This window comes from Lissotriton vulgaris, chromosome 12 (genome assembly GCF_964263255.1).
Source record: "Lissotriton vulgaris chromosome 12, aLisVul1.2, whole genome shotgun sequence".
Lineage (NCBI taxonomy): Eukaryota > Metazoa > Chordata > Amphibia > Caudata > Salamandridae > Lissotriton > Lissotriton vulgaris.
In genome coordinates this window covers 482,936,334-482,963,058 of record NC_141700.1, presented here as the reverse complement: position 1 = coordinate 482,963,058, position 26,725 = coordinate 482,936,334, and the positions used below count along the sequence as shown (strand labels likewise).

The 26,725-nt window shown below is 46.8% G+C and overlaps 1 protein-coding gene across 2 annotated transcripts in view; it reads left to right on the top strand.

Annotated features, from left to right (window-relative positions):
- Positions 1 to 26,725, top strand: part of ZNRF1 (zinc and ring finger 1) — a 258,904-nt gene that overhangs the window by 211,934 nt on the left and 20,245 nt on the right. Inside the window, exons 3-4 of one of the 2 annotated variants that reach the window (XM_086945223.1) lie at positions 42 to 147; positions 2,365 to 2,455. In XM_086945223.1, coding sequence (XP_086801349.1) covers positions 42 to 147; positions 2,365 to 2,422 — 164 coding nt within the window. In that variant the 3' untranslated portion in view covers positions 2,423 to 2,455. The remainder of the gene's footprint in view (positions 1 to 41; positions 148 to 2,364; positions 2,456 to 26,725) is intronic. The other variant, XM_086945222.1, reaches the window with a different exon arrangement.

Below are 26,725 nucleotides of genomic sequence, written 5' to 3'. Positions count from 1 at the left end.
TAATTACCATGGCACTCATTGCTGTGCTCTCCCTCCCACAGATGATGTGCTGACGAAGGATGCAGGCGAGTGCGTCATTTGCCTTGAGGAGCTAATACAGGGGGACACAATAGCTCGGCTGCCCTGTTTGTGCATTTATCACAAAAGGTAGGTCACTTCCTAATGGACGGTCACTGGAGGCTGCGCTGCCATCTTCTGTGTCTGTGGTGTTTAAACAATAACTGCCTTGGCTGCGCCCTTGTTAACCAACAACGTTTTCTTCCTTTAATCCGAACTTTGTCTGGGTTGTGATGGGCGAGGCTGGTGGTGGCTTAGGCCTACGCAGAGTAACATGCAGCACAGACACGCGCAACAGTTGGCTTCTGCTCGGCTAGTGGTCCGGTGCGACCCTAGTCCATTTATTCATGCCCTCGGGCCGAGCCCGACCACGAGGGGTGCCCTGCAGCGACATTGTATGGGAGAGGCCGGGTGGCACTCTACATTGGTGACAGTGAAGTAAAGCTTGAATACGGTGCTCCATGCCTGCCACGAGTTTTCCTGGATGTGGCTAAGAAATTACTAATGATATGACCGACGTTACCTTTATAAACCCTTTGGGTTCAGTTTCGCTTCACTGTACATTTATGATAGCATCAGCCATCTGTGCCCTAGTCTGTCCCTACCCCTGAAAGGATAATTTCAGGCCAAAGTGCCAAGTGTAACAAAATCCCTGAGGTGCCTCACCACAAGCAGAGCGGCAGTGTCTGATAACATCAAACGTCCAGGAGATTGTGTTTAAAAATCAGCTGGCACGGTCACCTCCTTATCTAGCGCCTATATACCCTTCCAGGTGAGATGCGTGCTCCACAAATAGTCATAACATAAAATTGAAACCAGACCCAGGAGAGTTCCAGGGGCACATGGTGACCAGGCTAACGGACATCAAAGCAGCCAGGATGGTGATCAGACCCAGGGATATCCAGAATCTCATGTTGACTGGACCCCGGGACTTTGAGGCACACAGTAATCAGGACCAGGGACTGGCACCTTAGTGGTCAAGGAATTCATAGCCCGCAAAGTGACCATGGCTTTCTTCAAATGGAATTCTGATATATCTTCCTTGGATAAAAGTCCTAGAAATACTGGAGCACCATACATGATTGCATGCATATAAATGTGTATTCCATGCAATAAACTACTCTACAGGACTCATTCTAATTTGTTCACTAATGCTTCTCTCTTTTGGTCTCACCCTCGTTTCTTCACCATCCTTTCGCTCTCTCACTTTTGCCTCTCTCATGTCTCCTGTCACTCTCTTTCTCATATCCATTCTCCTCATCTTTATTTTCTCCTCTCTTGTTTCCTATTTCCCCTTTTGTCCTGTGTTATCTGCACTTCCCCTCATTCGCTCCTCCTTTTGCTTTCTTTCTGTGTGTGTTCTGTTATGTTGTGAGCTTCTCTACCCCACCCCATTGCTCCTATTCCTTATCCTGTCTACTTGACCTGTATTTTTTGACCTTTCTGCTTTACTTCTTTCCCTTCTTCCACGCTTCCCTTCCACTTTCTCCACTATTCTCTTTTCTCAACACTTCCTTTTCTCCACTCATCTTTCACCTCCTTCTGTAATACACTGCTGCTCGACCTGCACTTCTCTTTTATTACTTTTATTCTTGTCTTTCTCTCCCTTTGCACTAATCATCGAATCTTTTTGCATTTGTTTTGTACCGCTCTTCATCGTCCACCATCGATGCTTCTTGTGCACTGCGCATGTCGTCTCCTTCCTTCACTCTTCTTTCCTCTTGCCTGTGCTGCTTTCCTCCTTCCTCTGCACTGTTCTCCTCCGTGTACACTTCTCTGCACTTTCCTATGCATTCCTTTTCCCTTTCCTCACACTTATCTAATTCTGCCTCAAACTCTTTGTCCTCTACTCTCTGATCCACTCTGCCATTCATCCACATTTCTCACCTCCTTCTGCACTCATCTTCCCAACTCTTCGCTCATCTTCCCACCTCTTCACTTCTCTCCCCACCTCTTCACTTCTCTCCCCACCTCTTCACTTCTCTCCCTACCTCTTCACTTCTCTCCTCACCTCTTCACTTCTCTCCCCTTCGTCTTTGATACTCTTCCCCCTTTCTATATTTATTTTCTAATTCTGATGCTGTAACTCCTCTTTGTTACTCTACTCCTTCCTCTATGCTGCCCTTCCTCTCTTCCTTCCTCAATGTCCTTTGGTGTGTTCTTGTTATTTTCCCTCGTTTCTTCCCCCTTACATACCTTCCCTCCCTCTTTATACCCTTTGCTTTGCTCCTCCCCTGGCTGTTATCCCCCCCCCCACTTGCCGTCTATCATGATCTCTCTTCTCACCATTCCCTCCCACTTCCACAGCTGTATAGACTCCTGGTTTGAGGTGAACCGATCCTGCCCTGAACACCCTTCGGATTGACCTGTAAGGCATGCTCGCCGACTTCTCTCAAAGGTTAGAACACCTGGGAACTTTGTGGGTGAAGGGTGAGGGGGACAGATGATGGTAGGGGCGGGGGAGGATAATATATTGGATAAAGCAGAGGCAGTTTCTTGAGCCTTGTCGCGCCCTCATCTCTAATTTCTTGTACATTTCTTGTGAAAGTCGACTCTTATCTTCATGCTTTCTTTGTCCATTGCAAATACGCTTTCTTTTGAGAACTTCCCGCTGCCGCTACTGGTGATGTCCTAACTCATCTTGGGCACTCAGGGTAGGCTGTGTCCGGTTTGATTTGCCCTAAATAGCAACTGAATAGCAATGCGATCACAAGTGTACCTACTTTGAGTTTATGAAGTTGGACACAGTGTGAAAAGTTGGGTAAACAGCACCTGCAACTATGAGAAGTGAGCAGAGCTAGAACTTTAGAAAGCACTGTTCTTAAGGAAGAACCTATTTCTGAGCTCAAAGCCACCTCCAAAATCACCAGTGCAGGAAACAGAATAAAATGTACTGTAGGCACTGGCAAATTGTGGAGGCTGTGAGTGGAGAGACAGATGACCATAAAAAAGGTAGAATCATGGGGACATTTGGGCCTGGAATGCCCCTTGCATTGTAAACGGGTGTGTACCCTTGTCATGAGTGCTTGATAATATGTGAAACTAGTATCCTGGCATTGGTTGGTCCCGTAAACACGCTAATCTACTGTGTGTGCATAGGCCTAGGGTTGTTCATGGTAACGTAAGATCCAGAACCTGACGTGTTATCTGAAGGGGCTCGCCAAGCCTTCACTCGTGAATGACATGTGATTACTGTTTATGTACTGGAGTAGCCACATTAAAACGTTTGTGGCAGCATGCTTCATTGTTTTGAATCATTGGTATGATCAGACCTTTTTTTCTGTCTGATAACAGATGTCTACTGACCCCTCTGATGTAAAGTTTCTCTTAAATGTGAATCCCAGACCCTTGCACTGGCATTCTGTAGGCTTGTTGCGTGTGTGGGTGTGGGGGGAGTGTGGGTGGGTGTGGGTGTGCGTGTGCGTATGTGTAGTGGATGTGTAGAACAAGTATGTAGTAAGACCCCGGTTTAGCATGCCAGAAGATGGAGGGTGAATGAAGCTTCCCCAAACAATGAACTTGTATTGACTGCAGACTCCCAAGTGAGGAAGATGGAAATAAGGCTTACTTTAGAAATTCAATGAGGACTTTGTTAATAAAAGGCTGCTGATTAGATCCTCCTTAGCACTGCCATTGGATAAATGGTAGGGGTGAGGGGGTAGATCAGCAGTTTCTATACTTCAAGGTCAGGAAGTTTCCAGGCCGGGCCTGGCCTTTTGCTGGTCTCTGATTGCAATTTCAGAAATGTTAGAGACCGACAGATGTAACGATCTCACACTTCATTGCACCCATGTTGTGGGTAATCCTCTAGTAGCCAGCCATGTAGCTATCTGCTGTTAGAGCCACCACTTTACACAGAGACTGTATTTGAGAAACAGCTAGAAAATGACATGTGAAAGAGAACCAAACCAAACTGAGTCCAAAGCCCTCATCTGGAAAATATTTGTATGCAAGTATGTAGACCACCCAGTTTATGCCAGTCCTTAGATCATCTTGACCAAGAAAGGGAATGCTGCCTTAAGTACTTTAAGAACTGCTAATTAACCAGGTTTAGTGACTGCCTGCCAGCAAGTCTCCGAGAGGTGAGGGGATGTCAGGTGATATCTGCACTGTCAGCAAAGGGGCCCTGCCTAAAGTGATAGAAGACTGCCACCCTGCTAAGAGAGGGAAGGAGTGCCTGGCCCTATACTGTGTAGTATTTCCTTTTACTGTGAGATGAAATTACTTTCTTTTACCTAAACAGTAAACACTAGACTGGACAATATTTCATTGTGTTTACTAGTTGACTGTTGAGTTCTGAGCTCTTGTCCTCCACACTACCTCCCTGAGAAGCCCTTGACTGCTTGCCATTTCTACCCTTATAGTTAAGCGTGCAAAGGGTTGTTGTGCTTGTTCCAGTTTTCAGAGCCATAGTACGAGAGACACCATTGGCAAATGACCTTAACCAGCACGGTTGGGGCCAGTAGACTCTGTCTGCTTTGTGGCACCCCCACCAAACAAGTGGGTTCTGACAGGTAAATGCTCAAATCCATTGCTATTTGTGGGCCTCACTACCAGGCTCAGGGCTGGCGAGGCGTTTTTCTTATAAGTTCCTGGGACCTTTCAAGGCCCCTTCCAGGCCATTTTAGTACATTCACCTCTCAGGGAATGGCACACCCTAGTGCCAAGCCTTCCATTGCAGACACAGCATAAGGCCACTGACGCCCTTCTCACCTGCCACCAGCAGGTCCACTCAATTGTTTCTTTTTTTTTGTAAAAAACATTTTAATGATTCTCTTATTTCAAACATGAATGATAGAGCTTATGTTGCAATTGGACATTAATACAGCAGACTAAGGGTGTAGTATAGTTATCACAAGAGTGTTCCTTTCAGATTTAGATTATAAGGTAAAATATTCTCTACTACAGACCAGACCAATGCCACAGGAAATATCAACTCACCACACACATATTTTTGTCCTGTCTGGTCCCCTCCACTCTCAACCTGCACTGTCAAAATGTATGCATTGTTGTGTCTTATTCTATATAGCGTATCCATAGTGGTATCTCTTGTGGGTTTCCCTTGTACCCCATGTCTTTTTTTTTTTATAGTTTGAGGAATCCCTAATTTCATAGACACTCTTCTCTCTGGAAATGCACCAATCCATGTTAGCCTTCGACTTTACCTGAGTTTGGAGTTCCCTGCTACCCCATAGTGTGCCAATGTCCTTATGGGTTATCATAACACCCATATCACTTCATTTTTAGGTCAAGCCTAGCGCAGTGCGCATGCACTGCTCTAGGAGATGACCTTTTGGATTTGGAATCGGTCTGCACTTTTGAAACACTTTTGCTTGTGCTGGCATCCACCTTGTGGGAGCGAGCATCGGCGTGCAGGGGCCATCTGTTTCCAATTAGCGTGGCAGCGCGCTTGTTGACATTTCACTACTCTCGCTCCCCTGCCTGTTTCACCCTCGCCTCCCTTGTTTTTTAATAAGCACAGCTCTCCTGCCAGGCTTCCCTTTCCTATTCCATCTCGTCTCTCAGCTCACAGCAGGAGGCGCGCGCAGCATGTTTTCTTTAATAAACACTGCGCCTGCCGTGCTTAAAAAAAAAAATAGCCATAGCTTTTAACAGCTCTCCTGCCAGGCCTTCCTTCCCTGTCCATTCTCGTCTCTGAGCCCACAGCAAAATGTGTGCAGTGTGTTTTATTTATTTTACTGTCCATTTCAAACTGACATTTGTTTGCACCTATTGACGGAGGCATCTGGAAACTGACGGCGTGTGTCAGAGTAACATACCCTGCAAAACCGGCTCGACTTCTCGCCGCACCCGCTCCGCGGGTGCCACTTCGAGTTGGTGTGCACTGCGGGCTTCAAGGCGGCTCCTAAGGCGGTCCGGGTGAGAGGCTCGGCGGGGCTGCGAGCGTGCAGGGACTCCAGTGACCAGGAGTCCCTGCGAGACCGGGAAACAGCTGACGGTCCGCTCTCCCTGCTGGCCCGCCCCCCGCCCCTTGTAGCTGGTAAAAGGAGCGTCCTTCCTTCCACCATTGGGACATTTGTTTGCACCTATTGACGGAGGCATCTGGAAACTGACGGCGTGTGTCAGAGTAACATACCCTGCAAAACCGGCTCGACTTCTCGCCGCACCCGCTCCGCGGGTGCCGCTTCGAGTTGGTGTGCACTGCGGGCTTCAAGGCGGCTCCTAAGGCGGTCCGGGTGAGAGGCTCGGCGGGGCTGCGAGCGTGCAGGGACTCCAGTGACCAGGAGTCCCTGCGAGACCGGGAAACAGCTGACGGTCCGCTCTCCCTGCTGGCCCGCCCCCCGCCCCTTGTAGCTGGTAAAAGGAGCGTCCTTCCTTCCACCATTGGGACATTTGTTTGCACCTATTGACGGAGGCATCTGGAAACTGACGGCGTGTGTCAGAGTAACATACCCTGCAAAACCGGCTCGACTTCTCGCCGCACCCGCTCCGCGGGTGCCGCTTCGAGTTGGTGTGCACTGCGGGCTTCAAGGCGGCTCCTAAGGCGGTCCAGGTGAGAGGCTCGGCGGGGCTGTGAGCGTGCAGGGACTCCAGTGACCAGGAGTCCCTGCGAGACCGGGAAACAGCTGACGGTCCGCTCTCCCTGCTGGCCCGCCCCCCGCCCCTTGTAGCTGGTAAAAGGAGCGTCCTTCCTTCCACCATTGGGACATTTGTTTGCACCTATTGACGGAGGCATCTGGAAACTGACGGCGTGTGTCAGAGTAACATACCCTGCAAAACCGGCTCGACTTCTCGCCGCACCCGCTCCGCGGGTGCCGCTTCGAGTTGGTGTGCACTGCGGGTTTCAAGGCGGCTCCTAAGGCGGTCCGGGTGAGAGGCTTGGCGGGGCTGCGAGCGTGCAGGGACTCCAGTGACCAGGAGTCCCTGCGAGACCGGGAAACAGCTGACGGTCCGCTCTCCCTGCTGGCCCGCCCCCGCCCCTTGTAGCTGGTAAAAGGAGCGTCCTTCCTTCCACCATTGGGACATTTGTTTGCACCTATTGACGGAGGCATCTGGAAACTGACGGCGTGTGTCAGAGTAACATACCCTGCAAAACCGGCTCGACTTCTCGCCGCACCCGCTCCGCGGGTGCCGCTTCGAGTTGGTGTGCACTGCGGGTTTCAAGGCGGCTCCTAAGGCGGTCCGGGTGAGAGGCTCGGCGGGGCTGCGAGCGTGCAGGGACTCCAGTGACCAGGAGTCCCTGCGAGACCGGGAAACAGCTGACGGTCCGCTCTCCCTGCTGGCCCGCCCCACGCCCCTTACGTCCTCTATATAATAGACGTAATCTCCCGCAGCGCGGGACGCAGCTCGGGGCGAAGAGCGGGCAAAGAGCGGGCCGTTTGAGGCCGTTCGAGTACGGCAGAGTCCGGCCTTGGCCCACTCCCCCTGGACGTTCAGAAGACCACCTAAAATGCCACTAAGATCAGGGAAGGAACGCACTGTTCAAATCAATACATCTAATGGTGTTGTCTCTGGCCCCTTGGATGCCTTTATCACACGGGCCACTGGCATCTTAGAAAAGGAAATTGCCATGGTTGAGAAAAGGCTCTCAATAGATTTGATCAGTGGAAAACGATCCTCACTGGGGGCTTTAGCTACATCGATCTCCCCTGCACCATCTGTACCCCATGCTGCCTTCAATTGCGTCCATACCACCTCTACAGACGCAATAGTCCATATAGAAAATATTGGGGGTAGCCCGACTACAAGGGACAAAATAACGGAAGAAAGGATTAGTATTAACGACTCCAAAGATATGCAGGACATTGGGATGGAGAATAATGACTCCGTGATTACTGAGGAGCAGGATCTTAGCCAGTTATCTGGAACTCCTCTCCTTAATCACTTCAATATCTCTAACCCTGTTGAAAAGACTAATCCACCTATATCCAGTTCTGCCCCCAACATCAAGAAGAGAAAACGGGATTCTAGAATGTCAGGGGAAAGAAATATGAAACCCAATAAAGCAAATACAGTTCAAGGGGAATGGCGCCAGGGGTCCGAGCCCCAACCAAATCTGTTAAAACCCTTGGTGCCCAACAATATGCTATGTCCCTCACTTTTGGCTTCGGGTTCCTCCACTACATGTCCCATGTGCCTCAATAGTGATGAGGCTCTGTTGGCTAAAATGGAGGCCATGTTTAAAACACTACTTTTACCAGTTCTGGAGCGGTCTAGGCTCATGACCTCAAAGATCGATAGCATGGAAGGTCTGATTCAATCAAACCACGCAATGTTACAAGCATTGTGTGGCTTAAATAATAAGGGCACTGCTAATGCACCAGCACCAAGTAAGGCACCCAGTAAGGTTACTAGTAAGAATATGGAAAACGGCAATAATTCCCTCAATAAAACGACAGGAATAAATAAAACCATAGCTAAAGGGGGTCAAAAAACTAATACTTCCTTTACCGCCTCCTCTAAACTAGGAGCTAGTTCTCAGACTCAGGTACTAAAGCCCCAAACAAAAATAGAGGCTAAACAAAATATGGTTGGGCGGCAACATATGGGTCCTTTAATACAATCTAACTTAAATCGTCCCTCACCAAGTACTTCAAGAACTCAAAATACTGCTTCTACTAGTCGCAGAGAGGGGGGGCGCAAAAGGCCAAACATCCCCAGTGTTGATCTGCCACCCGAAGCGGCCTTACATACCATCGTTCTGACAGGCGTAGCACCATTAAAACCAGGATCTAGGGAATCATATGGTGACCTTCGTAATAAAGTCACCTTTTGGCTGAACAAAAATCGCCCGCTACCCCCCTCCACTCCTACGGAGATATTGTATGTGAGGAGAGTAGATTGGGTGGGGCCTGAGGCAAAAGATTTAGAAGGAGACTGTATCCTTATATCGTTTAAAGACTCATGGGTAGTAGATGCTATTAAACGAGTGCCCAGATTTGCAAGGCAGGGGGATGTTCAAACATTAGATTTATCCTACTTTTACCCGCGCCGGCATATACCCTTCCAATCTTACCCTTTGTTTCGCAAAGGTCCTGCTGCGAGACATCCTATGGTACTGACCCCGATTGACGGCCAGCGCCCCTTTCTCTTTAATCATTTTGGCCCACTTACTGGTTTGGAAGCTATAGATTGACTTAACGATCCCTTTAGTGAGTCTCCGACTGGTAGTGTGATAGCCCAAGTCCCAAGTGATTATAACGTGGTATGCCCAACTCAATTGACCAATCTAGTTGATGGGGAAGGAGGCCGAACATATCTGCCAAACAGCCCTAGACCACATGTAGCCACCCTGGGGTCCCTGAATGAGGAGAAAATCATTACCCCGGTAGTCTGTGTTAATCATCTAGTGGATAATGATGACATAGGGGCTGCTCATGGATCTGTACAGCCCTTACACTCTTTGTTGCCAGGCAATTTGAACGACCACCTGAAAATTTTGTCCTGGAACATAGCGGGTATCAAGGCACGCCTTGGGTCTGCGGATTGGTCAAATTTTATGGACAACTACGATATTATCCTGTTGCAGGAAACATGGGCAACGGAATCTGTCCATAAGCTGGGCTATATTAACTTTTTCAAACCCGCAACCAAAGGAGGTAAAGGGCGGGCTGCAGGTGGCTTGTTAATCTGGGTGAAACAATCCCTGGGCTTCTACCCAACGGAGTTCCCGGTGGAGAACCAGGATCTGTTATCCATTATATTAAACAAAGGGAACAAGCAAGTTATGAATATTATTAACATCTATGCTAGAGGCCTTCCTGGTGGTCGATGTCCTCCCCTGTTGAACCTTGTTGACCACATGATAATGAAAATGGACGGAGGTATCACCACCATCATTTCTGGGGACCTAAATTGTACTATAGAACCCGTGTTAGATATGGGCGATACATGGACTATGGCAAATGATTCTACATGGGGTATTCCAGACTTGCAATTGGAGAAGATGGCTAAAGCTACAGAGGCTGCAGTGTCCTGGACGGCCTTTTGCTTACAAAATGGGTTCCGGGCATGTAATGGCCGCTCTGCCTCCGATGTGAAGGGAAAATGCACCTTTGACAATGGCCAGAGGCAAAGCCGCATTGATTATATTTTACTGGACATGGAGCATTGGGCTCTTTTAATTGATATGGCAGTTTTAGAGCGCCCGGAAAGTGATCACAACCCACTGTTCCTATCGTTGAAGACACCGGATCTAAATATAAGGGAGGAACCATCTGCAACCTACACAGGGGATGTCCTACTTACCAATGATAGGAGGAGATTGAAGTGGTCACGGGTTATAGAAGATGAGTGCTTACTAAATAATATCAATGTTGTAGTGGGAAATGCACTTAATGAAATGTTGCAAATAGATATGTCGGGGATGGAGAATGGAGCTGTAAATAGTGTGATGGATGCTCATATTAAGTGCTTTGATAATTTAAAATCAATGTTATCCAAACCTTGTGGGAAGGCTGTTACCAAAACTAATTCTTTGCCCCAAAAATGGTATAACAAGGACTGTAGAGAGGCTCATACAGCTCTCATCTCTGCCATTAAATCTCGGGATATGGTTAAAGTGAGAGCTGCTAGACTCCATTACAAAAAAACCCTTAGTAAAGCCAAACGGGAGTGGGAGGATGAGTTCTGGTCAGATCTCTTAGAGGCATCATCCTCTAATAACCAGAAAAGGTTTTGGGATCTGGTTAAATGGGGTAAAAACATTGACTCTCCTACACCCGGAAATAATGTGCCACTTGAGGATTGGGTATCTTTTTACTCGGCCCAATTCAGAGCTGGGGACGATGAGACTTCAAATCCCTTTAGCAATCCACTCATGCAGACCCCAGAAAGCGGAAAACTCACCTTTACGGTTTCTGAGGTTGAGCTGGCATTGGCACTTACTCTTCGAGGCAAAGCCCCTGGTATGGACCTAATCCCGGCGGATCTTTTTAAATCTAATCCCACTTTGTGGCTCCCGTATATTACTAGAATAGCTAATACTTTGGCACTTGGAGCTACAGTCCCGAAATCCTGGAAAGGGGCAGAAATAGTTCCAGTGTATAAAAAGGGTGATAAATCCATTCCAGCAAACTACCGCCCTATCAGTTTAATCGATTCGATTCAAAAGATAGTGGCGCGTATGGTCTTGGGAAGGGTCCAGGGTTGGATAGAAATGGAGAATATTCTGTCCCCCATGCAGGTGGGCTTCAGATCGGGAATGAGCACCATAGATCAGGTTTTTAGATTCTGCCTGATCTATTGGAAGGAGGTTTGGTTAGGTGGTGGTAACATCTATGCTGCATTCATCGATCTGAAGTCCGCCTTTGATCTGGTGCCTAGGGACAGGTTGTGGGGTGTCCTGATAACCTTGGGATGCCCACCTGAATTATTGGACCTTATTATAAGACTCCACGAGGACAACTTTGCGAGGGTGAGGTGGGGGGGTCAGGGACAAGTCACAGAAACATTCCCCGTAACCCGAGGTGTCCGCCAGGGGTGTGTCCTGGCCCCTACCCTGTTCCTCCTTTTTATCAACCAAGTTGTTAAATTTTTCTTGGATACTCCCACTGACGCCCCAACGCTGGCAGGGATGAGGTTTCCGTTACTCATCTTCGCAGATGACACTCTAATCCTCTCATAAACACGCAGCGGACTACAGCGGGCTTTGGACCGCTTTGAGGAGTTTTGTGCCATCAACAACCTGGTAGTCAACGTGGGGAAAACAAAATTTATGGTCTTCACAAAAAACCATCTAGTTCGAAGTTCAGTGAAGATGAATGGAGTAAACCTTGAACAGGTTGATACCATGACCTATCTAGGGGTTACCCTTGATAGCCGTCTGAGATGGAAGGATCAGATCAATATGCAACAACTTAAACTTGCCAGGCTGACTGGTTGTCTCGTTAAAGAGCAGAAGGAATCAATCACTAAACGGGTCCTGCCGGCCCTTAGGATCTATGACGTTAAAATCTCTACAGCCATCTTATATGGCGCTGATCTATGGGGTCATACGGACTTGTCTAATCTGTATAAAACTCAATGTAGATTCCTCAGAAACCTTGTGGGCCTTCCACAGTCTACTCCCTCGCTCCCTCTCTGCCTGGATCTTGGTTCCCCCCCAATTAATGAAATGGCTAGATTTAGGTTAGTGGCATTGTGGAGAAGAATATGGACATCCCCAGACTTATTCCTTTTTGCAAAGGAGTTGTCGGAAGTTAGGTCTATCAGGGGTTCAGGGAAAATACCATGGCTCATTGCTGTAAAAACTATTCTGATAGACATGGGCTTGGAGCATCTCTGGACATCCCCACAATCTAATTCCTTCCCACCTAAAGATGAATTTAAATCTTTATTTTGGGCCACCACCCGCCTAAAAAGAGTGATGCTGTCCAACAAAAATGACCTCACAGGCAGGTTTTTAACATTTAAAATTGACCTACTGAGAGAGCCATACTGGGATGTTATTTCCCGACCGTTAGATAAGAAACTGTACCATCAGTTTAGAGTGGGCGCTTTGCCATTAAACATCTTTCTGAACAAATGGTCCACAGGGATATCACCTTACTGTATGTGCTGCTCAGGTCATATTGAGTCAGAAGGCCACTTCCTTTTTGCCTGCCCTAGGTACGGAGCACCTCGGAAAAAATGGCTAAAACCTCTGTTCCAAAATTTACCATACAAAACAGCGATAGATGCAATACAGGTGCTCAGGACTAACACCTCAGAGGTCTTTGTGGTAGCCTTGGCAAAGTACTTGGGCTGGGCTTGGCTCCTTAGGTCAAAAAAGCGCTCGCCTTAGCGCCAAGTACAAAAGATGTTCTGCTACCTACCATAATCTGTTTAGTTTATGTATGCAATTGTTAAACCACCCTACGACTATGGTTCATTAACTGCATTCATTGTTCGCCTTCTAGATCTGCAATCCTAACCTTTTAATGCAATATTTTTGTTTTTGCTTTTCTTTATCTTTTCCTTTTTAATCTTATATAAAATATTCAGGTCTCTTTATTCATTAATTGAAATTTAATCCTGTTTTACTCACTTGTTAAGAAATGTTCTTTTGTTTGTGCACTCATGTATTTTGTGAGTGTCTAAATAATATTTATGTGTACTGATTTTTTTTTTCTTTTGATATATTTTAAATGAACTAGTTATATGTCTTTTATGATTGTTAATAATCGAAATAAAGACTTTAAAACCTGAAACCTGAAACTGACTTTGTTGGTCAAAAAAGGATAAACGTCTGACTCGTCCCAACTAGAATCAGACCCCTGATACTTCTTGTTGCATGCAGAAATCTGTGGTGTAGTTAACTTGCTGAGGTGCTTTCAATTCATGGCTGGATAGAAAACAAACAGTAAGGAGGCAGCAAAAACATCGAGCACAGTGGTAGTCCAGCTTCTAAGCACTCACTGTGCCCGCCCGCTCTGGCGGCACAAAACTGTCAGATAAGACACTTTGCCTGTGTGCAGGAACTAAGATCTGAACTCGGGTATTGTGCCTTTCAAGCCAGAGGCCACATATACACCTTCTTTCGTTTGGTTACAGTGATTAACATCTGCATATGAATTTATATTTGTGGCACAACAGGTGCTTGAGGTTATGCATTGAAACATTGAATCAAAATTTAAATTGCACACAGTAAATTCTTCAAATGTGGAATGTTTACTGTCTCAGTTCCAAACACTGAATGAGGTATGCTACAATGGATATAAAATCCAGAACAGATGTTTCGCAGTCAGTTACAATCCTCATGAGAAAACACAAAGACTGGAGTGGACATTAAGAGCCTCAAAAGTAAAGAAAACAAAAAACAAACACAACTGCAACCATGTGCATGTCTTTATGCTCCTTATATCTTCCTGTGGACACACAACCTTTGTTGAGGTGAGGAGGCTACTACAAATCTTAACTGTCCCCTGGTAGGTGAGCACAGTTCGTCCACTCCATAGTTTGTATTTCATTCTAGTTCTCTTAGTTAAATCAAGGAACTTCGTGTCATCAAGGAGACAGTGCTCCACTTCAGGGCTTCTGTTTAACACCCTAATCTATTCTGGAACTCGTAGTCCAGCTGCACTGCCCTTACTACTACTGAACTTAGGAACTGGAAAAAGACAACCCGTTACTGGAGCATTGAATCCCTAGTGTCATGGAGTCATAAGGAGCTCCATATCAACGCCTCGTCAGGGGTAGTAAGCGCTATATACATGTAACACTTTCTAACAGTCTAAATTTGGCTAAAGTTAATAACTTTCATAATAGACAAAGTGAAATAATGCTTCAAAGAAATTGTACCTAAATGTTCACAGTAGTTAAGGACTACATCACCCAGTGTACAGTAATTATATAGCTCTGCAATTCATGGCGGCACAGCACCAATGATAATGTGCTGCATGGCTAAATACTTATAAAGTCCCAAAGGCGAGACTTATTGGCTATGCCAATGCTTGTTTATGTATGTGGGTGATGCAGCCACGGACTACATGTCTAGTTATGAATGCTTCGTATCTCCGCTCACTCCGCTACCTGAGTCAGACTCGTCAGACTCGTCTGGCCCCTGCCTCAAATGCCTCCAGGCTGGGACTTGTCGAGATGCTGCAACAGAATGGACCCAATGGTCCACACCCGGCTTCTCCAAGACACAGGTCCCGGGCTACCAGTAGTTAGCAGGCTGTGTTGGAGTAGCTCACTGCCTGCAGTTCCAAAGTATTCCACTGCCTTCCTATATGATAACTCTGCTCTTTTGGTCACTATTTCTTTTCCTTTTCCCATTCTCTTTCTTGCTTTCGTTCTCTCTATCTTTTTGTTTGCCAGTCTTTCTTTCTCTTTCCTTCTCTTTCTTTCTTTTTCTATCTCCTAATCTTTCCTTCCCCTTCTTTCTTTCTGTTTTTCCTTCTTTTTCCGCTTTTCTCGTGCATTTCTTGCTTTCCTCCATTCTGTTTCTTTCTCTCCTTCTTTTCTTTGTCTCGTTTGTTCCTTTCTTGCTTTCTTCTTTTCCATTCTTTTGCATGCCTTCATTCCTTTATTTAAACCCTTCTTTCCTGTTATTGTTGCCTTCTTTCATTCTTTCCCTTGTCTTTGTCTCATATTCTGTCCTTCCCTTCTCCTTTGTCTTTCCTTTTCTCCTCTACTTCATGCCTTTTTTACTTCTTTCCTCTTTATCTCTCATGTATTGCTTACCTCATCTACCTCGGTCTCTCCTTTCGTGCTCCTTTCCCTTCCTTCTTGTCTATTCCTATCCATTGTTCATTCTTGTCTTTCATTGTCTTCTCCATTCCTTTCTTCTGCTCCTCGTCCATCCTTTCCCTCTCTCTTCTCCCTCCATCCTTTCACTCTTTCTCGATTTACTTCTGATGTTCCTTCCTTCCTTTTTTCATTTCTTTTTCACACTATTTACTTCCTTTCCCTCTAACTTTCATTCCTTCTGCCCTTCTTTTCGCTCCTTTATCCTACTCCCTTTATGTACATCTATCTAGCCCAGGATGCTTTTTAGGTCTTGCTCCTAGCGTTGCAGTGCGAAGCATTGCTCGTGCAGCGCAAGACCTTCTGTAGGGGCTTCAGAAAGCTGACTACACGCTTGTGCGTGTGTTTTTGTTGTTGTCGGCTGCAATTGGCTTTTGCATGCTTTTTTAAAAAAAAAAAGCCAGTCCGCAATTGGGCAAAGGTGGGCGCACGTCCTGCCTTTGCTGCGCCCATTCCCATTGGTGTCTGTTACGCGCATCAGCGGCACAGACAACAGGCTATCTTGGCCCGCTCCTCTGTGGTGCGCGCGCACCACTGGTTTCGATTCCAGCCCCCGCTCCTCTGTGGTGCGCGCGCACCACTGCTTTCATTTCAGTATGGAAGGGTCCGGGGAGGTTCTGCTGGAGCCGTGTGACACCATACTTTTATAGAGGCTTTTTTTACACTGTGCCGCCTAATTTCCCTTTGTTGTAGAAAAGCAATCCACTGTTTTTTACCGGCTTGGGTGAGGCCTTGATATTCCCGGCAGTGATGCTCCGAAAGCTGAGTGAGGGTTTGACATTTCAGCTGACCTACACTACCTGTGCCCCCAGACTCCCTCCCTCTGGCCCCGGGCATTTGCATTTGAATAGGCTGATAGTCCCAGATGAGAATGTAAAGGCAGCAGGAGGCAGGGGCCCCCTTGAAAGTCTCCTGGAAAACGAAAGTTAGTTTTTAGCCGCTTATCTTCTCTACCTTCCTGCCCCCCAACCTCCCCCACCCCTACATCTCCCTCTCTCTCCCCCCAAGAAAGTCTCGGCTCCTTACAGTAAACAAAAGAAAGGAGTATGTACAGTGCACTGTGTGCTGACCCGTGCATCTGCTTCAGATAGGCGCAAGATGAAATGGGGTGCAGATGTCCACCATTTACTGCGTTTTGCACAAGCTGTTTCAAAATGGAGCGAATTATTAGGCCTTTAAGTCTTGCTGCTTGCCTGTTTTGCATGACTTTTTTTTCGTTAGAGTACGTTCTTCCTGTGTGTGGTGTGGGCTTTTGATATAGGATATTTATTCATTTTTTTTTACCGATTTTCCCCTTAAGAATATACATTTTTTTTATGTGGGGCTGTTATTTTTGCATTTTAAGGCATATAAACATAACAAGCGGAGGCAGAAACAATTTAAGGAGAACCCATTTACTGGAAACTGCAAAGAGCAGCACTTCCTAGTAAAACCAGCCGCGTGCACTGCCTGACCCATGGCCCCTCCGACTGTCTGTCACCAATTCGCCCGCCCAAAATCCAGTTCTTCACCTTCAACCCAGATGGATAGAAAAATTCCAAAGAAGCGCCCCAGTTAGGGAGCACCGTGCAGTCGCGTAATTGGTTTCACTTTCAAACATTCAAGTCACTGATGTTCTAATGATAAAGGTTCCATGGTATGGCGTGGTATGTGTATGTATATAGTGCCTACTACACCTTATGCAGCGCTGAAGTGGTTAGCGGACGGGTAGTATGCCACTCACTCTGCGCACACTGGAAGAAATAAGTCGAGTGAAAAGGAAGTTGTTGGTCACATTTTTTTCTTTAATCTGGTGCCATGGAATTTGGTAATATTAGTTTCATACAGATTATTCAAAGATGCCATTTAGTATAGGGGATTTAAAGCTGTAATATAACATTTTACTTGTTGGACCCTAAAAACACAATATTTAGGAAGAACCCAGTAGCCCCTCCCCCCACCCACATAGTTTATAGTACTAGCATAATCAAAGAAAACTTCATTTTTCAGCTGACCAGCTGGGGTCATGCAGGCTGTAAAATATGCAAAAATATTTCCCAATTTCTGCTGTAAGACATTTTCAGTGAAATCAGGTAGAAGTGTGCTCTGGATTGAAAATGGATACCCCTTTGTTTCCTGCTAGTGCCTACTGTTGCCTAAACAGAGTTGGTTAACATGTTTATCCTATGGACAGTGTTGTCTTTTCCATCTTGTCTGTTTGATACTGGGGAGCTGCCCTTTGGCCTCAGCTATGGGTGGTATGGATTTTCCTTGTACTGAATAGGATTCTGGGGTTTCTGCCTTGGTCATGATGCAGCAGAGCAATTACTGGTCTATTGTTTCAACTTGGGTGAGGAAAAGACAGATTGTCACCATCCTCCTGATTTCTAGGTGATTACCAATCACTCATATCCTTGCTGTGAGTTCCATAATATATCTTCTTATACTTCAAAGGATATGCCGCCAATCACTTTGGCGGGTGGGTGTGCTAACACTCCCAGCCAGGGCTGGCCCTCACACTGGTCGCGCACTGTGCAACAGCCTTTTCCCCTCCCCATTTCTACCTTCTCCATGAATTCCCTCACTATCACTCACCAGCAATGCACCTCATCTCTCTATAGCACCTTTCTGACAAAGATTTCATTTTTAGGTCTCGGCCTGGCGAAAGCAGCGCATAAGCTGCTCTCGTCATACAAGGGCTTCTTGGAACCGATACGATTCCAGAAGTTGTGTCGGTGCTCCGCCTCCAAGTTTCATTGGTGCGCGTCGTTTTGCGTCATGGATGATGCAAAACACAGCGTAATGATTGCACCAGAGGTAATCATTACACTGAGGGTTTCCACCCTGTCCTCTTTTGGCCCAGCCCACCGGGATTTGATCTTTTACGTGCGGCGGGAGACAGTGTCTCTCAATTAGCCGCTGAGCACTTTTTTTTCCTTCTTTCTTCGTATTACACATTTGCCTTCAACAATGGCAGACGCGCTTTTTAAATCTCCGTTCTCGGCTTGGTTTTTGCGAGGAGATTTTTTTTTGCCCTCTGCCTCTCTTGCTCACTGTCCTTTAGTTGCGGCTGCAAATTGGATTTCTCGTTTTCATTTTCTGTACTCTATATGCGCTTTCACTTTCATCACTTTTTTCTATTATGGTGGCAGTGGTCTCCGCACACATCACTCATGGGAGGCGATGTGTCTTTTTTCTCTTGCTGTCTTAGCTCTCCACTGCTCTCTGCCCCTATTGCCTACTATGTCTGCCCATCTTTTTTGCTCCTACTCTCTGCCACTCTTCCTTTCATTGCGGCTATAAATTGGATTTCTCAAAGAAAAATCAGAAGGGTGCCGCTTTGTGGTTCAGCCAAGAAGCACATTTTAAATGAGCAAGTTGAATTTGAGCTCCAAAGCTGGTAAATGAATCTATCATTCTCCATTTTATCCTTTTATCTCACAAATCTAACACAATATTCTGCTTCGAACTCTCAGGCATACGTAGAATTGCAAGCTTCAAACTCTCGGGCATACGTGGTACGGCAATACAATTTTTAATATGTAAAGGCACAAACATTTGTCACTCTCTCCATTACCCAACTTCTACCTCTACTTATGTAAAAACAAGGCAGTTTTGTGTGTCTGTGTCATAACGTTAATGCCTTTGCAATCTGTTTAGACAATTGTTTCCCACCTCATCTGAGCGCGATTCTGCTTATTTTTGTGATTAGCTTTGGGAGTGGTAATACATTTTGCACTTTGTGGCAACCCCAGCTGAAGTGCTGTCTCCTCTTGTATTTTTTTTCCTGCTCTGCCTTCTTTGCACTTTCTGCAATCCATCCCCTCCCTCCATCCTGTCACCCCTCACTCCTTTTAAAAACAAAAGGAAGACCACCAGTAACCTATGCACAAATGAATCAAAATAAGGCCTTATAAGAAAAAAATATTCCCCCTTATTTTTTACACACTGCTCCCCTATAACTCTTAGCCTTTACAAAGTCTGTGGCCTGCGTGCCAGCAAGCAGGGAAATGTTTTATCTGCTTATTTAAAAGAAGGTTGCTTTTACTCAAATTAAATAAATGAAAAATTATGGAGGCAGCTTAAGAATAGGTCTCACATTTGACAAAGTTAGAGCTGTTCACATTTAAAATGGCAATGTTTTTTAAGTTAGCTTTTTTATACTAATGGCAATAATGCTATGCAAATGTAATGACTCCACTGAAAACAATAAATACAAAAATAATTACCATTTTCGACGCCATCCTCTCAAGCTTTAACAAATGCGAGACCTATTGCATTGCAAATGCTTGTTATTTAGCAGATGTAGTTCGCACAATTGAAAAGTTTGAAAACTCCTGATTCACACTCACTCCAGCAATATTCCTTATCGATCCTACTATAGCGTTCTACTTGGACCCTGGTGTAGTAGACCATGTGAAGGATTTTTACCTAAAACAGTCTAAATTCTGCCCATCTTGCTATTATCCTGAGGGACTGTAGTACTTCCTCTCACTCCCAGTCCCCAATTCCCCTGTGCCAACGGTATCAGTAGTATTATTTATCAGCGTTTTATGTATAAATGAAGTGGCTTTTTTAGTCAAACCTCCCAATAGAACTCTATTCTTCAATGGTGAGCATTCCTGAATGTCCATGCCCTCAATCCCATGCGCCGCAAGTGCGCACTAGTGTTTCTGTGAGTTTCTTGGGAGGCTATGCAGGCAATTCCCAAAATGTGAACCCTGAGCATACTCTCCTGTCTTTAAACCACTCACCAAGGCACCACCCTCAGGTCCTGCTAATGTTACAAGGGTACTTTAGATGTGGGGTTGAGGCACAGCTTAAAATTTTCTATTCACAGTTGATTCAATTCAAGGTGCTGCTGATGGGTGACGCTTTCCGTCCATGGCGTCATATATCAGAATGAAATTGTGTTTCCAATGGGTCATTGGTTACATCCCCTTCAGGCACTCTTATAATGGTTCCTATTCAATAAGGACTCCAATTCCATTCATTCACTGGTTTTATCCGTTTTTATTTTTTTATTTTTTACTTCTTTGCAATTACTTCATTGCTGTTTTCCTTCCTGTATTCATTTTTGTATCAATTAGACATAATCTTTTTGCACATGTTTTCTTTGTGAGCTCCAATGCATTTCGGGCAATCAGTGCCCTTCCTCAGGGAGCAAAGACTGTTGAGAATAAAAATATAGCCATAATCACAAACCACAATATTCATATACATTGTATAATATGCAATTTCATCAATTTTGGGGGTTCAAACCTTGCGGGAATTTTTTGGTGATGTGCCCTTTCTCATAAGTGTGGGTAATAAACACAATCGCTAATGTGAAGTGTTATGCCCGTGATCGCTATCGGTGTGTGTCGCGGTATAAGTAATAAACGTGAAACCAAACTCACGTGTAAGTCGTAATATTCACGAACTTCGAATGCTGCACGATAAAAATATGTTTGAACAAATCATTCTGACATGAGGTTTACCATAAACCGAAATGTCTGGCTTTAATACTAACCGTATCTGCCACAAAGTATCTGCCAAAAAGTGTAGTCTCGACTCTCCTTGGGACGGTCCTTCCCGTCTCCTTGCATTTAAAACGCGAGTGTTGCCGGCAACCATAACACTACTTCCATGTCACGTGGACACGGGAATGGAAACTGAAGGCATACTACCTGCGAGGCTGAGGCCGAAAAGACAGACTTGCGCATCAAAGCTCGAAGAGCGGTTGATGACAATAAATGTGAATGAAAACGTGAACATAAACCATCAACATGTGTTTAAGGGATGATTCTGAAAATTATAAAGTCAAAAAATAAAGAATAAGTAAGAATTAAAAATGATGACAATAGGTAATGATGAAGCTGATGGGCTAAGTTGAGTCAAACATACACGCGGGGTGTATCCTAAAATATGAGTGTGCTCATGTATTGAATGCGTGGCCTGTGTGTTGTCCCCAACGGTAATGTAAAATGTAAACGATTCAGTTGTTTAACACAACCATGCACCATTATGAACCAAGGTTATGGGTGCTTCCACCCTCTTCGAAGCGTAAAGATACTAAATTAGCTGTTGTATATTTGATTTACAAGTAGCAAGAGAGTTCAATACGCTCATTGAGTCCATTTGGTTTGATGGACCCCAATCTTTGTATCCAGTGGTTTTCTCGCTGTACTAAAAACTGGTTGTTGTCTCTTCCTTTCTTTTCTACAGTTTCAAGTACAAGAAACTTCAACTGTGAAATATTATGATGGGCTTCCATGAAGCGACATGCAACCGCTGATTTGCTGTTTTTCGTGCGAATATTGGACTTGTGCTCCACAATGCGTGTCTTTATTTTTTTTTCCGTTTTGCCGATATATACCTTCTCACAAGGGCATTTTAACAGATAGATGACATTAGGGGTGTCACAGGTTGCTGTGACCCTCAATTTGATGCTATGTCCCCTCATGGGGTGTGTTATCACATTTCCACTGATGATATTGTTGCAATTACTGCAATTGAAACAAGGTTGTGTTCCTTTGTGCTGTATTGGGCCCAATGCTCTTTGTTTGAGTATTTCACCCAGGTTCTTTCCCCTTGTATGAGCAAATAGTGATGTTGATGCAAAAATGTTGTTGAAATCGGGTTCCAGATTCAACATTGGCAGGTCGAGAGCAGACACCTTCGCCTTTAAGGAGGATGAGGCATCTCAAATTTATGCCCTAATCCGGGAAGAATTTACACAATCACCCACCCAAAAAACCAAGGAAAAACACATAAAACAACTGATTTACTTATCAAAGCGGGAAGTCAACCAAAAGTTACACGCCAGCACGTTAATACGGTACCACCGATCACAAAGAATCCCTCGCGGTCTTCGCATAGCTCTAAAACCGTCACTATGCAAGAATTCCAAAAACTTTCAAGAAAAATGGTACGCCATTTTGAACAAGTGCTCCCTGAACTTGATTTTATTAATTATCAAGGAGCTCTCCTGCATCTTGGAAGAACTAACTAAAGAAATTGCTGAGGTATCGACTGGGCTAACTAGCATGATGACAACAGAAGATTGGTCCAAGACTTTGGAAGAAATTAATGATCAAATTGCTAAACACTTCAGGGAAATAAACAATAGAAAAATTAGGAAGTTCAAAAGGGACACCCTAGATTATAAACTCGGGGAGGTGTACACATGGGCAGAGGTATACGCCCAGAGGAGGAGGAATCGCCTGTATACGCTGTACTCGGACACGTCGTCATCAGGAAGTGATAGCTCTAACAGACCCCAAGGAGGGAGAACCCAACAAACGGGCGCATCTCGAACAGCGCCCAGGACCGAGGAAAGACAAGTAACCACAGCAACGACGAGTGCGTTTTTAGAGGAAGACCTTCCTCCAGTCGAAGACCCAGGAGGGGAAAAACCAAAAGAAAAAGAACACCCCAGTACCAGGAGCACGACGACACCCAAAAAGGACAAGGAGAAGAAGACACAGATCAGGGACAACTAGTGATCAACATATCAGACCACAACTTAAACTTGGAGGAAAGAAATTTACTACAGAAAGGGACTTCGTTCGTTCCTACTACCGATACTGACTACCGATACTGACACATTGGAACTAGAAGTAAGCTTCTTTAAATTGATGAGGAAGATGAGGCTCAGACACTTCTTTGATAACATTCTACCTGATAAGACCGATGAACAACAAGATCAATTGAAGGGATTAAGACCGCATTGTACATTTCAGGCACCAATCAGTCACAAGACCTTGGAGTTATTTGAAAAAATGGTGAAACAGGATCTGATTAAAATAAAACACAACAGAAAAAATAGAAGAAATGTAACACAAAAGGACATGGGCTTTTTAAAGAGATTGGCTAACAATGAGAAAATCACATGTGTCAAAGCAGACAAAGGTTGTGCTTTAATTATTATGAACACTACCATGTACGAAAGTAAAATAATGGAACATCTTTCAGACAAGAATACCTACATGGAATTTGAGGGCAACCCCACCAGTGAGTATATGAAGGAGTTGAGACTCATAGGGGGGAGGATGGCGGGATGGGGGGGGACCCTGGCGGGAGCTGTTGGGTAATTAATCATCGGGTGGGTTGGGGTCGCACCTTCTTCCCGACCTCTATGACCTGGGGCTCGGTCAAGTCTCGGTAGCATCGAGGCGCGGAGACCCCCTATCGACGCTCGACCCCCACTCAGCCCTTAAGGCACACCTGCGGTGGCTACCGTCAGGTTAGTTGGGAGGGGTGGTTTTTCTGAGGGTACGGTTTGGATGGGAACTGGATGGTATTATTTGGGACCTGTTCTGGGGAGGGTGGAGGGGAGTAAGGGGTTGGGGGGAGTTCTGCTGTTGTTGGGAGGGAAGACTGCCATTGGTGTGGGACTAACAGTGAGACTGATCGTACTTGAGCATTGCTGGGGGAAACTAGATGAGACACTATGGGACATTGGCTGATTTAACCAATTTGAAATGTATCACTTTGAATGTGCGAGGCCTTCACACCATGTCCAGGCGCCATAAGATCCACGCTTACCTAGTGCGCAGAGGGGTACAGATTGCGCTGCTACAGGAGACACGCCTCACTAAGTCAGAAGGATTAGCGCTGCAGCGTAGGTGGAGATGGCAGGTATACTGCACCACATATTCAGCTTATGCGAGAGGCATGTTGATCTGGGTGCGGGCCGGGGTACCCTTACCGGTTACTAAATCCGTGGTGGATCCGGAGGGGCGATTCGTGGCAATTACCGGTAAACTGGGGGGCAGAGCTCTGAACATTTGCTGCATTTATGCGCCTAACGTGGACCTACTCGCTTTCCTGACCGCACTGTCGGGCTCCCTGGCCCACTACTTATCGGGACCCCTCTTGTTAGGGGGAGACTTTAATTCGGTGGTGGATGTTGATCTCGACAGATCACATCCCCCCCCTTCCGGACTCTCCAGTCCACCGAGTGGCCAAAGGTAGGAGGGAGTGGCAGGCTCGGTGGGGACTGACAGACATTTGGCGAGCACAACACCCGCGCACCCGGGACTACTCTCACTTCTCGGGCATGCATGAGCTGCATGTGCGGCTGGATGGGCTGCTGGGATCGGCGGAACTAATATCCGCGACCGTGAGGTCTGAGTACCTGACGAGGACCATCTCTGATCACAATCCCCTACTAGCAGATTTTAGAAGGTTTCCAGGTGCCCCTAGTGTGCCCACTTGGAAGCTGCGCCCCGAGATATTGGAAGATCTGGTGTTTAAGACGGACCTGGAAGATAAAATCGCTGAGTACTTCGTGGAGAACGAGGGCACGGCTGGGACGAGGGCCACGGAATGGGATGCATTTAAAGTAGTGGTTAGGGGATATTGCATAACAAAGAAAGTGGGGATGCGGCGAGTCATTCTGGACGACCTGGCTAACGCTGACCGGAGACTCCGCAAGATGGAGCTTCTTTGCCCTGGCCACCCAGGACTTCAGGGGCAGGCCTTGGCAGCGAGGGAAGCGGTAGCTGTGGAGGTCGAACGACTACGTAGCTTCGACTATAAGGCCTACTTGACCTGGTCACTAGCGGAGGGGGATAAATCAGGAGCGCTCCTGGCTTGGCTGGCCAACCCCATGAGGCGTACTACTCCTACGATGGCCATGCGTACCGCGGAGGGCAACGAGGTATGCACCCAACCCGAGATCCTTGATTGCTATCTGCGTTACTATGAAAGGTTATACCGCAGTAGACTAACGCAGGACGCTGTCCCGATCGATGAATATTTGCAGGGCCTATCGATCCCCGCTCTAGAGCCTGAACAGGCGAAAGACTTGGGGAGAGACGTGGAGCTAGGGGAAATCCGCAGCGCCATAAAAGGGATGGCGAGAAACAAAACTCCAGGCCTAGACGGCCTTCTGGTGGAGTTTTACTCCACCTATGCGGACCTCCTGGCCCCCGACTATTGGTGGTGTATAAGGAAGCGAAGCGCCTGGGATGCCTCCCCGGTTCGATGTGCGAGGCCTTGGTGGTCCCCCTACTCAAACCTGACCGGGAGGGCAATGACCCGGCATCTTACCGACCGCTTTCGATGCTCACGCTGGACTACAAGATTTTGAGCAGCATACTAGCATCGAGATTGTTGGGCCACATGAGCTCCTTGGTGCATGACGATCAGGCGGGATTCATCCCCAAACGTAACACGGCAATGAATATCCGACGCCTATTCCGCCTACTGGAGGAAACCCATGCCGAGGCCCCCTGTCCCTTAATCCTCTCGATTGACCTAGAAAACGCTTTCGACAGTTTGGAGTGGGAATACCTCCGTAGAGTGCTAGTACACTTTGGTCTGGGGGAGGGGTTTCTGCGGTGGACCACGGTACTATATCCTTCGGCGATGGCCAGAGTGAGATCGGGCCCACTGATTTCCCAACAATACCCAGTGGAACGTGGTACGAGGCAGGGATGCTCGTTGTCCCCCCTGCTCTTTGCGCTCGCAGTAGAACCCCTGGCGCTATCGATTCGAACTGGGGCCTACTTCAAGGGGTTGCGAACTTCGACGGGGCACCAGCACATCTCCCTCTATGCCGACGACCTATTGCTCTTTCTTGAGGATGCAGGCGAAGCCTTGGCTGGGGCTGATACAGCACTTACGACATTCGGGGAACTCTCGGGCCTTAGAGTGAACTGGGCCAAAACCTGCCTGTTCCCGGTACGAAGGGGGGAGCTCCGACCTGACACAGCCAGGGGGATTAGATGGGAGCCCAGCTGCCTCAAATACCTAGGGGTGTACGTGTATCATGACCCCGCTGATATCCTCGACGGCAATATCGCCCGTTGTGTTCGAGCACTGAAGGGCAGTATGGGCTTTTGGGCCACCCTGCCGCTATCAGTGGCAGGACGTATTGCACTGCTGAAAATGGTGGCGCTCCCTCGGCTGCTATATTACTTTAGAACGCTCCCGGTTTGGGTCCCGCCGGCCACCTTCCGGACCTTGAATTCTATGCTAGTGGCGTTCCTCTGGGGATCGGGCGGCCGCAGGGTGGCGCTCAAGACCCTGATGAGGCCGAAATCGGAGGGGGGGCTGGCGGTGCCCGACTTTGAAAAATACTATTTGGCTGCCCAGCTGCAGACTTACACCCAGGCGGTGGCGCGGGAGTTTCGAGGCCCGGAGGAGGAGAGGGGGGTGTGGTATGCCCAGACATGTTATATCCTACATCGCACTACAACAAAGGTTAGCCTTGAGGGACCTCACGCACGAAGAACGCACCATCCGGTCGTGCTGGAACCGAGTTCATGGCCGGGCGGAGCTGAAACGCCCATATGCTCCGGAGATCCCATTGGAGATGCTCACTGCCTTGCCACACGGTGGCGATTGGTCACGATTGAGGCATTGGGAAGACGCGGGGTTACAACTGGTGGGCGACCTCTATGAGGATGGAGTGTTGTTGCCCTTTCAGGAGATTCTGGACCGCTTTGAGATCCTGCCCTGCGCTGTCCTCATATTGGTAGCTGATAGGAGACACTCTTAATGGGGTTAC